Source organism: Gavialis gangeticus, unplaced genomic scaffold (genome assembly GCF_001723915.1).
Source record: "Gavialis gangeticus isolate Ggan-Ray unplaced genomic scaffold, GavGan_comp1, whole genome shotgun sequence".
In the NCBI taxonomy this organism is placed as follows: Eukaryota; Metazoa; Chordata; order Crocodylia; family Gavialidae; genus Gavialis; species Gavialis gangeticus.
The window spans coordinates 94117748-94129987 of NW_017729034.1; the positions used below are offsets into that span (position 1 = coordinate 94117748).

A 12240-nucleotide genomic window follows, 5' to 3' on the forward strand; every position below is an offset into this window, starting at 1 on the left:
CCTTGTCGGTACAAATTCTACATGCTAAGTTCAATGAGGAAAAAAAAATCATTCAGCAGTTGCCAGTACTTGTGGGTGTAGATGCTTTTATTGCCAAAGATATGAAATGCTGCTTAACCTGGTAAGGGAGGGGAGGAGGGAAAATTGTCTCCCTCCTTGCTTGAGTTTGGATTAGGCTGGGGACTGGAAACGGGAATAAACAAAATGCAGGCTCATGCCTAAAGCTCATCTGCTTGTGCAAGCAGAACTCCATCCTCCTACCACTGAGGGGGAGGAGGAGGAGGAGGGAGGGAAGGAGCAGCCCAGTCGACTCGGTGGATCCAGTGCTTTTGCACTGTAACCCTTCGCAGGCAGACGGGAGCAAGCATTCCAGCAGACTGCTTTCTGGAGCTGAGAGGACAACATTCATAGACCTTCTTTGATTGGGATATGTCACTGTTGTCAGGGCAACTGGTAACAGTGGCGTATCATATTTTCTCCTCTTGTGTTGCGTGTTGAATATTTTAGTGTGCTCTGGCTGGAAGAAGATTGAAGAAAAGGTGCTGCAGCAAGAAGGAGAAGCCGTGGGCTTGGATCTGATTGAACAGGTTAAGGCAAACCAATGTGCCTTTAACACATTAGGGTTTTTCTTCAAGGTGGGGAAACTGCAGGCTCTCAGCTGCCAAGTGGATGTTGGTATTTGTCAGCTGTTTGCACACCGCTTATCCATAGGGGATCTATTACAAATGTTCAAATGAACAGGCAGCTTTGCAGCTAGCTGCTGCTCGGGCTGCAGTTGCTTTTTTTTTTTTTTTTTCCTAAAAGGCAAGAGGGAACGTCACCATGCCTGGTTCGTCTACTGCTATCCATCAAGAGAGACTGAAGAAGACAAGTGCAAGGCCAAATCCCCCTGGTTTATTTACTATTAATGAGGAAGATGATGAGCAGCAAAAGAATGGAAATTCCAAGCGACTGAACGGTATGCCTTAGTTATACAGTAGACCCAGTGCTGTGCGCAGTATATACTGCACAGAAAACGGTATGCTTTCCTTGCTGTTCTGCATGCCATACAGAGTGGGTTCAGACTTACCAATGCAGGTCGTCAATTATATGTGTAGAAAAGCACATGGTAGGTAGAATTGAATCAACTAGATTACTGTCCAAGTAGATTTTTTTAAAGATAGTTAAGTAGTTATTAAACTGACGTTTTTTTTTTAGTTGTTATCCCATTGTTAGTTACAAATTAGAGTCTTAGCAAATAAATTGATGCAGCTGTCTTTTCTGTAAGGATCCAATGACTTATTTTATAGAGTGCACTTTCTGATAGATATCTTTTCAAGCCCATAACAGCTTCATTTTTTTTTTTGTTTAGACTCATGAGTCCATAGCAGCTTATATGGAAGTCAGCATTGGCAAAGACTATGTGAAATTTGCTGCACTTCTGTGGGTCCATGGGTATGGAGTGCCTTAGGCTGGGGAGGGGAAGCAGGGAGAATGACACATTAGAATACCATAACTTCTGGTGAGTCGGCAACTGAAAATGAGGCATCTCCCATCAAGTGGTACCTGCTGAAGATCAATTCCGTGTATATTTGAGGTTTAAGTGTTTGATTATAACAGATCTAGCAAGTGTGTGTAATGACAGTATATCTTGCATTGTATAATTAATGTCTTCAGCCTGGATTCCTAGGATTTAAATTATGTTAGTAAGATACCAGCCCTGCACCTTTTGAATTGTGACTGGAATTTTAAGTTGGCATTCTCACAGTTTTAATTCCCTCTGCGTGCTTAGGGGATTTCCTCAATACATGACATTTTCCTTTTTATCTTATTCTGGTAACAAATGAAAGAGTTATTGTAACAGTCTCCCAACCCCTTAGTTTATGAAAAAAGATGCAACTTGATGACTTTGAATCAATTAAACTTTAGGTTATCACTTTGTGTGTTTGGTTACATAGCTGAAAAGAAGAGACAAGCAGATATATATTTAAATATCCTATATACTGGGAGAATTTATTTAGGGCTATGTGGCTTAGCAGTGAATAGCTTCTTGAATAGCTAGCTGGCTTTGAAATTGTTCAAGTTTGAACTATTTCATAGCTAGCAATCTTTCTTGGAGATGATCAAGACCTCTGGCAGATCTGAGCTTCACAAGAATATAGTATATTCCTAGCTAGTACTAACATAACTGAGGTTAGTGTCTTGCATGTGGCAATTTGGTCTACTGTATAGTTGAACAAACCCTCGTATGCTCTAGACGTTAACTCTTTTTTTTTTTTTTAATGTTAAGGAACATCTTTTTTTGTATCTCTTATTGAGTGAATTTGAGACTCAACAACACAAGGCTTTGTAGTTACAACTTCCATGTTTCTATTTTGTTTCACTGGAACTTGCTAGATTTCCAGGATAATAGCTCCTTTTATCTTCTTGCTTTGCTTGTATGACTCTAGCCCACAGTAGTTATCCAAGATGATTTTATAACTTCCCTATTTTTGTCATGTTTGCTATTTTTTAAATCCTGTTTGCCCTTTTCTTGGGCTTTATTATTATTATTATTATTATTATTATTATTATTTCTCCTTCCTACCCCTCCCACCTCCCAATGTAATCCTTATTTCTGTTAGAAAGGTTGAGATGTAAAAGCGCCCCCTGCACATCTGATGCTACTTGTATCAACCAGCAGGAGGGGGCAGAAAAATTTTTGCAACTCCTAAGTTCTCGCTTCCCCAATTTGCTGGAGTAAAAGTCGCATCCTACTGAGCAGCTGAAGTAGGTTTTTTGCTAAATTTCATTTGTGAGTATAAATAAATGTAACTAAATAAGTGTTTCATGGAGTATGGGATGTAAACTAACAAGTACATGCAGTCAGGTTCCAGTGAGACAGACTGTTTGAAGCTTACATCTGAATTGGTCTTGGATGCTGTTGGTTGATGGCAAGTGACTTAAGACAGATTGTTACATATCCTTTTGAAGAGTGGCTCTTCACCAACTGTTCTCTGAAGACATACAATAGTTTATGAAGCCTCTAAAATACAGTTTACCCCAGAGTGGTCGGTAGGTTGTTTTGTGAATCCTTGGTCAGATGACATCCAGCATGAATGACTGGTGCCTCCCGAGTCTGGGGGGGCACCATGGTGGGCACTGTCCGCCGGTGTTGGCAGTGGTAGGTGGGGACCGCTAGCACCCGCGTCGACAGTGAAAGGGGAAGGAGGGGGAAGCAACAGCCCGCAAATGCTGGTGGTAGCTTCAGCAGCAGCCAATTTCAGGGGGACATGTACCGCTCCCCCCCACCCCGTGCCTCCCCCATGCGTCACTTATGACATCCAGATATCTCGGTTTGTGTTTTCCTTCACCTACCTGCTAGGTAGTAAAGTTGTACTGGTATGGCAGTAGGCAGGAACATGCTGTTTGATCAGTCTAGATGTGTGTTCAGAAATCCGTTCATTTTTTGATACCATTCTCCTAGTGCTTGCTTAAAAAAAGTTGATAACTAGGTGTATTAACTGTTCTCAACACACTTCTTCGGGCACTGAGATGCATTCTAGCACATACTAGGTCAGTATCATCTTAATGGGAGAAGGGGAAAATAATAGGCCTTTTTCCATATCTAGTTTTTGAGACCAGTGATGGTGCTCTCTTTTTAAAATGTTTTCCAACTTGCCAGGGTGTTTGTCATAGTGGGTCTAAGAAGTCATTTAGTTAAAAATTCATCAGGCTAAGTAAAGGGTTTGAAATTGCTCTACCCATTCAAAATATTTTCCTTTTGTGTACACTGCAGGGCACTTTAATAATAGTGAGTTTGGTGTGTTTATGAATAGGAGGTTGTCAAATCATTTTTCCAATTGTCTAGGAAAGAATAAGAGGGAATACAAAATGGTTTGTGATTGTAATTCTTTCAGTAAATTGGCTTCAGAGGGCAGGTATTTCATCTGCTGGTGTCCTCAAGTGTCCTTGCATAATATAATTTGAGAAGAGGTCTGATTGACCTTGACTTTGTTCTTTCAGTGCAAACAAATAGTTGCATTGAAAATGCTTGGTGTGCATCCCCCCCTTTTTAAACCTAAGAAACGGTGAAAACCTGCAAAGGTTCTTCTGCCCCAGTACTTTTGTTAGACTTCAGTACCAGTTATTTACTCTTTTTTTACTATTTATTTTTGGTGCCCTTACTGGCTAGTTAGTAATGCAGCTACTGCTTTCTAACATATAACTTGGAAGTCCAGATAGTTGTGTTTTCAGAAGAGTCTCATGTCAGGAAGCATATCACCCCATAGGCATTCAGACACAGCTTTTCCTTGTTCCTTTTTTCGGATGGATTGTGCCTCTTTCCTTTGTAGTTTATTGATATCCTTCGTATCTTTAACCCAGCTATTTGTTAAACAAAGCAAGTACTAATGAGACCAAAAAAATAAAAGTTAACTTAAGTGCATGTCTAATGGGGGAGGGTATAGTATTTTATTTTAAACTCTGAATTTTCTGAGCTAATTTGTATACAATAAGAATACATAAAGATGAACTAAGCATCTAAGTTTAGACCTTCTCTTAGAGCAAGACTTGTATTTTATCTGAAAGGGTTTTTTTAGTTTTGCTTTTTAACTCTAGCATGTAGGAAGTGGTGCTGGTATCCAGGTTCCATGAAGTTAATAACAATTTTGTATTACCTTGGAGTCTCCCAGGTGATAAATCCTATACGTTGTTTACTTTAGGTTAAAGTTTGAGCTTGAATCCAGCATCGGCTTCCTACTGGGATCAGCTTATGTCTAAAATAAATCTGAAATTGGTCTCATGGGGCACTGACAGATGTGAAAAAACCCCCAAAACAGCGCTTTACAAGAGTGGGAATAGGAAGCATGTTATCTGACCTAGCTCCCCAGTGTCTGTATAGATTGGGCAGTTCTGTCTAAAGCTGATTTAATTAGCTATTAGATAAAAGGGCCAAAAAAGCCTTGCTGAAGGGTGCAATCTATTGTGTTAGCTTGACCTGGCTCGCCCGACTTGTGTTGGGCGAGCTGGATTAAATGCAGTATCTCTTTTGGACATATACTGCGCTTGGTGCAGGGGCATCCTGAGCTGAAAATAAAGTGCTGGTTTGGTTGGTTGGTTGGTTGGGTTTTTTTTCCTCCCACGTCTATAAGCAGCCGTTATTGTTTGTTCTTTCTGCTAAGTAGCTGTAGGGATTGGTAAACATTAAACAGGTGATTTTTCTCATGCATCTCAAAGAATCCCTTTTGATTATTTCACCTTAGTTCTTAAATCTCCAGTTTTCCTACTTATTCCTCCAACTGGAATGAGAGTCTCAAAAAAACCCCAAAAAATGGTTTGTGTTCTGACAATCCATCTTAATTTAGCCACAAAATAGTACTTGCCGAAGGCCTAGGAGTGTCATTTAACTTCAAGTTGAAGACCTGTGAGTTTCAGATTTGTAGCTGCACTATATTACTTTTCTTTTTTTAAATTAGCCAAACGTTTAAACAAGTCCAACTGTATTTACGTTCTCAAAAAGAATTTACTTGGCTAGAACTCGGAGAAAGTTCTTTACTCCAGAAAGTAAAGAGAGGGAATAGACTCCCTTCTGCACATTTGGTATCTTACTTGCTCAGTCTGTATTGTACTGGTGGACACCTTGTATCATATTTGCTAGGCTTGAATTGTAAGCTCTTTGGGGCAGAAGTTGTAGTCTTGTGCTGTGTTTGTAACTCGGACTCTTCATTTTCATATTCTGATAGTGACGTAGGAGAACAGAAAATACCGATAACCTACTAGTGATACGGAGATGGTCACTGCAAAAGACCACATGCAGTTGCAAGACTTAACTCGCTTGAAATGCTTTGTTTTGGTTATCAGTAGGGACCTACCTAATTTGCAGGGGCTGCCCCCTAATTTTGTGGGCAGAATGCAGGCCCGGGCAGCCATTTCATGGGTGGAGCATGGGACTCCCCCTGCCATGCCTCTGATTGACCAAGGGGCCCTGGTGGCCCCTACTCCTCATGCTGATTGGCTGTCAGGGCTGTTTGTCATGCAGCCCTGCCCCTCACTGCTGAATGGTAGGGAGGGGTGGGGCCACATGATGGGAAGCTCGGCAATGAGGAATGGGGGCAGCACCCATCTTGCTGGTAGCCCTTCAAGTGGACCAACCCTTCCCTTCCTCCTGCCACCCTGGTGACCTCAAATTTTGTGGGCATTGCCCAGATTTCATGAAACCTCAAATTCTGTAGGTCCCTAGTCACCAGCTTTCGAGCACTCATCTTATGCTCCAAGTATACGTGACCAGATAAAAGTGCTTACAGAATTACACACTTATAGCTGTATAGTTCCCCTAAACCCCCAGGCTTGCGTCTGTCTTGAACATCTAATGACTCCTGTGAGTGAAAACTATAAATGACTGTGGCTTTGTTCTGTAATGCTCCCAGGATATTCATGAAGACTAATACTGAATTATGTTCCTTTTGTATTCATCTTTTTAACATATGACTTGTGGCCTGATTGGTCTCCTAAAGTCACATACATACTTGTAGCACAGTTCACCTTATACAAGTAGTCCTTGACTTGTAACTTTTTGAGTTATGACAAAGGCATTTATGACATTTGTAAGTTTACACCCTGTTTCGAGGTTCCCACGCTGGTTTTGCCTTTACGACGATCGACACAACTGCGTCCAGCTGGTAAATCTGTTGTGGTGGGGGGGCAGATCACCGCCCCTGCAGTGAGGGAGGGACTAGGGCTGGGGCAAGTGCTGCCCAGGGAAAGGGTGGGTTGGCTCACACCACCGGTCCGGGATCTGCTCGTGTGGTGGCTTGTTCAGCAGCTCTCATCACTGCTTCTGCCTCTGGTCTGGGAGGGCGTTGGACAGGGGTGTGCGCCTCAGGATTTGCCCGGGGCAGGTGGGGCTGCGTTCTGGGTAAAAGGTGCTGGGAGCAAGGGCTATGCCCCCCCACCACTTGTCCACCTGGTGCGGGGTCGGCATGAAACTGGGTAGTGCAGCGGCTCAGACAAGCGGCACACAGCAGCAGAAGCCGGCACCGGCCTCCCCGTGCCTCCTGGATGAGCAGCAGCTTCACCCCAGTTGGGTGTGCAGCAGCAGGGCATGGGGGGGGGCATGTGCCACCCAAAAACTCACTGCAGACCCCCCATAGTCTCCCCCCCATGCCCTGCCGCTGCTCGTCTGGGAGGTGCAGGGAGGATGGGCCAGCTCCTGCTGCTGCGTTCTGCTTGTCCAGAGGTAGCGCAGCAGCTCAGTCTTGCACCAGCTGGACAAGTGGTTGGGGAGCATAACGCCTGCTCTCAGGGCCTTTTGCCTGGAGTGTGGCCCCTGCTCCATGCAGATCCTGGGGCACATCTGCCCCATGCCCTCCCAGACAGGTGGCTGGAACAGCGGTGAGAGCTGCCGGACAAGCCACCACACAAGCAGCTCCTGGACCAGCAGTGCACAATGGCATGAGCCATCCCACCATCTCCCTGGGCAGCGCTTGCCCCAGCCCCGGGCCCAGCCTTAGCTCCAATCCCTCCCCACACCCCTTCTCTCTCTCCTTCCCCCCACCAGAACAGATTTGCTAGCTGGACGTAGCTGTGTCAGCCATCATAAAGGAACCAATCCCCCATTTATAACATTGTTCCTATGGGAAAATTGGTTCTGAGTCTTAGAAATAATGAGACCTTTACGTACCCTAACTGAAAAGGTGGTGCCTTTTGCAGCTGGTAGTTTTGGAACCACCTGCAGAGTTTTGTATCCATATTTCTGGACTGTGAATTAGAATAGTTAATTGTTCAAGTACCTACTTTGTAATTTTGAAATGTTAATGGTAAGTGAATAAAAGCTCCATTTAAAATATCTCAAAGCCTCTTTCACCTGCTTGATTATTTAAAACTCATTAAGGGAGAGTTCCTTTAATCTGCTGAGTTAGTAGAGTGGCTAATGCCAGTGCCAGTCAAGTGTGTTTCAGGTCTCTGAACAATCGTCTGTTGTCTTGAAAACAAACAAGAAAAGGGCCCCTCCCATTTAGTGCATGGCAGCGATGTCCGTCAACATCACAGACAGGCAAATTTTTGCTTCTGATGACTAGATGGTTACTCCTTCCACCCCCCACCCCCACCTAGTTGAAATACAAGCATTACAAGCTCTACTCATCAGGGTGATTAGAGAGATTTCTTATAATACAACTGTTTATACCTTTAGTCTCATTGTTCTGTATGTGTTAAGATAAAGGGGAGGATACCTGTTACTTCTTGTATCTTGTCAGTCTAATTTTTAATTTAATTGGCCTCTTCTACCCGTGTATTGACTTGGGCAAAGATGAGGCTGGGAAGTGAAATAGATGGGAATCTGGCACCTTTCAACAGCACTAATCTGATAGTCCTGGAAACTGAAACCAGAGAACAGGTTCCGCATGGGGTGTGGAAATGTAAGCTTATCTCACACTGCTGAGTCTGTGTCTCTAGCCAAACCTAAGGAAGACAGTTCAGTCTCTGTGCTGACTCAGACCTTGACTTCTGCAACAGTAGCGATGCATTGAATGGGGGGGGGCAGGGAGTTCTGATCAGGGCTATTTGCTTCATCCAAGTCCTCCAACTTGCTGCGTGCGGCCTCAAACGGCTGCCAAATGCTGCATTTGGTTCAGCAGCCAAGTGTCAAATGCTTTGTATGACACTTGCACATTCAGTAGTAAAGTTTTATGGAGAGGAATGAGATATGAACCTGAACCCTTCCTGCAGAATACCCTGTGGTCCAGGGGAAACTGCGCTGGCTAGGATCTGGGAGATCATGGATTCTGTTCTTCCTCATTGTTCTGACAGCTGTAAATATCTCTCAGCACTTCTCCACCCCAACTACTGTCCAAGGACTTGTTTTTAGCCTGCTCAGGTGGTAATATAGCTGGCATTTTAAAGGAAAATATTTAAAAGAAGAAAATCTGGGACATCAAACTCATCTGGCCCCATGAGTGTGGGACGGTCCATGGGCCAGATAAATGGTGCCCCATGGCCATTTCTCCCTCTGCCCTGGGCCCGCACTGCCTGCTCTGACTGGTTTGGGACTCGAGCTGTTAGGATGCGGGGACGCATGGACCACCCTCCCCCACACTCTGGATCCAGTGTTTGCTCTGGCTGGGCTGAGCTGGGCCTGTGCTACGTTTACCATGCATCCAAGACTGGCCAGAGTGGGCCTTAGATCCAGCATGCGGGGGGAAGAAGGGGAGGACTGGACTGGTTCTGCTTAAGTGCTGCAAGCAGCGTGGATCTTGGAGCAAGTGCTGCATGTGGCAGAGGGCAAGTCCAGCATGTGCTGTATGTAGATGTCCTTGACCCAGGGCCAGTGCCAGGGAGTGGATGATATGGATTCATGGGCTATAGTTTTGCCACCCATGAAGTAAATGAATCTCAGTAGCTCAAGAAGGGATATGTGCCCTAATATTTTCAAGCATATGCCAATCATTAGGTATCGAGGACTAAGAAGAGCTTTTTTATGGTAAGCTCTTACTCATTAATGCTTTCTTACATGGCATTTGGGATTGGTCCTTATGGGGAACAGAATACTGGAATCCCTGGTCTGATCCAATATGACAAGTCCTAAATTATTTTTGTAATGTGAAAATAGAGTTTTATATGAGATCATAGCAGGCATAACTGGAAAAAGAACAAAATATTTCCAGCATTGTGGAGCCAATGAGCTAAGTGCCATCAGTCGGCCATACTCACTCTAGGGTAAATGTACCAAATCTATGCACTTTAGCATGTTTGTAATCATCCAGCCACTATATCATGTTGCTCACAACCCAGGAAACTTTGATAGTCAAAATTTTGTTGCTCTCTTAACATAACTGCATAATCCACTGTCAGGTGTGTGCTACGTCCTCTGAACGCTGGTCCACATAGATTCCAACATTGTACTTCTGTTACAAGTTGATATGTTAGCTCAAGTGAAAAGGTTTCTACTGTTAATCTGCCCTTGGTTCAAACTTCCCTAATCACTCACGTGGCAAAAATAAGCTGAGGTTATGTAATTGTGTTACTGTGTGGGCATTTAGAATAACTGCAGTCACTGAAATGATTTATATTACAAAGTACTCCACTTAGAGATGAACGGTATGTGTTAAGATAAAGGGGAGGATACAACTGGGTTGTTGTTTTTAATACTTGTGTGTTTCTCATTTGTATCTTGATTAATGAATGGGTGCTGTCCAGGTTAGACTCGCACGTGATTTTAAAGTCTTCTGTCACCTTTTTCTTGTGTCTCACTTTCTAAATCTGTGTGTCTGCAGTGGGGGGGGGGGGGAGTATATTTTAGTCAAGGTCTTAAAATCTGTTCATAGTCTCAGAATAGTTCGTTTTTATGGAAAAACAGTCTGTGAAGAAGAATAGTATCAATAGACTTCAGAGTGAGTATTTGAATAGATGAATAGAAGTAGTTCACATTTCTTAGAACATATCTCAACTACCTTATATATGGCAAAGTTGGAGTACTTAGGGCACAATTTAATTGTACGCAGTGTAAATAGAACTTGAACTGTTCTGTAACAAAACCAAGTTTTACAAGAGGCATGTACGGTAACTGGGTCCTCTGGCATGGACCCAGTTGCATTTATCAAGAAAGTCTTGGAACCAGTGTTCGTTTTAGACCTGGTTTGAAAGCTTTCTTCACAGATGTAATAGTATCACAAAATTTAAAAATCTCATTAAAAATGTAAGTGCTCTAAAACATTATGGGACTACCAGAGGAGTGCTGATTTTTTTTTTTTTTATCTAGTTGGTTAGATGATATTGTAGTCCCAATTCTTTATGTGAGCTGTGAAATAGAGCTGTTGTCTTTCCTGCCTTGACACGCCCGTGTTCTTTTTTGTACCTTCCCCCCCCCCAAACATGATCTCCACCTCAAAACTTAGAACAAGTTGTTTTTCTTGTATTTATGAACTAAGAATTCTAAGTGAAAGGAACTGAAGAAAATTTGTCCATTATCAGAATCACTGCTAGAGAAAATGTTCAAGCTGAATAATAATTCTTTGGTACAGAACAACCCAAATGTTACCTAACTACAAACTACCCTAGCAACTTGCCAAGAGACTGAGAACCACTCCTGGTCATAAAATGGAACAAAGTACAGCTATGATTTGGCTGTTCTTAATTTGCTAATTTAATATCACAGATGAAATAAAAGATTTTTTAAATTCAAGAGCTTTACATTTTATTAGTCAGAGGAAAGCTATTTATTTCACCACTTAAAAATCAAAGTTACGTTTAACTGGTCTTTTAGTGGAGCTGTGTGTGCATGTGCGCATGTTCATGCGGTTTATAAGGATGACTGTGACCACAGTAGAATATCCAGATGAGTGATAAGGTTTTATGGCTTTTCTGATGCATGTTGCTATACATTTAATAATTTAATTACTGATAAAGGTCCATTTCACATTTTACAAAGAAGCATACAGTGTTTGTTTCTTTTTTTAGTATCTGTTTTGGAGGTGTAGCACTTGAATTACATAGCTTTACTTTTCCCTATTAACTGCCAACTTGCTTGTAATGGGTGCAATAAACTAGAGCTCCTGTTATGTCCTGCATGGACAGAGCTAATTGCAGCTTGGCAGGGTCACATGATTTCTTGATTATCAAAGTTAGTTATGGAGTCTAGACTGCATCAGTAAGCTGCAACACTGTCATGTATCAGTGCTAGCACAGATCTGTAGCTGTCTCATGGTTCAATTTATGTACATGCTTTTCATGTAACTACTAGATTATTCCAGGCCAGAGTAGTAATCAGCTCCTGGAAGAAATGTTAATTTGTTAAGGTTGTTTGTTTTAAAGTAAGAGCTTTGTTTTTATCTTGTATTAAAAAAAAAAAAAAGAAAGAAAACCTCTCTTTTACTTGGAGCCTGTTGTTGGCTCTTTTTTATTCTATACAAATTATTTTTCCCCCTATACTATCAATATTACTAAAGCTTCAACATGAAACAGGCAGCATGAACTTCAATTTTACAGCCATGACATGCAAACTGACGACCTGTTGGGTCTGTTGGTCGTCTTTGTATGAGTAGTAGATGCATAAAACAGTCATAAAGTATTAGACCAATAAAGGGGTCTAATTTGGGTGGTACATTTTCCTTCTGGATTCTCTAATTTTGTTCTGCCTTTCCAGCCCATAGCCCTTGGATAACTGTCTCTCCTTATCTCCTTCAGTCAACAAAACTGAAATAAGAAACACATGGAGAAAGAGGAAAATAAATCTGACTCATGGGGAAGTGGGAAGGGAACACTTTTTAAATCCACTGCTATTGGGAA

At 42.4% G+C, this 12240-nt stretch overlaps 1 protein-coding gene across 5 annotated transcripts in view; it reads left to right on the forward strand.

Annotated features, from left to right (window-relative positions):
- The first annotated feature begins 337 nt into the window (after nucleotides 1-337).
- Nucleotides 338-12240, forward strand: part of MAP7 (microtubule associated protein 7) — a 206507-nt gene continuing 194604 nt past the window's right edge. For 2 of the 5 annotated variants that reach the window (XM_019527123.1, XM_019527124.1), the window contains exon 1: nucleotides 340-958. In XM_019527123.1, the coding sequence (XP_019382668.1) occupies nucleotides 823-958 (136 nt within the window). In that variant the 5' untranslated portion in view covers nucleotides 340-822. Of the gene's footprint in view, nucleotides 959-12240 lie in introns of all 5 variants that reach the window. The other 3 variants (XM_019527122.1, XM_019527121.1, XM_019527125.1) reach the window with 3 other exon arrangements.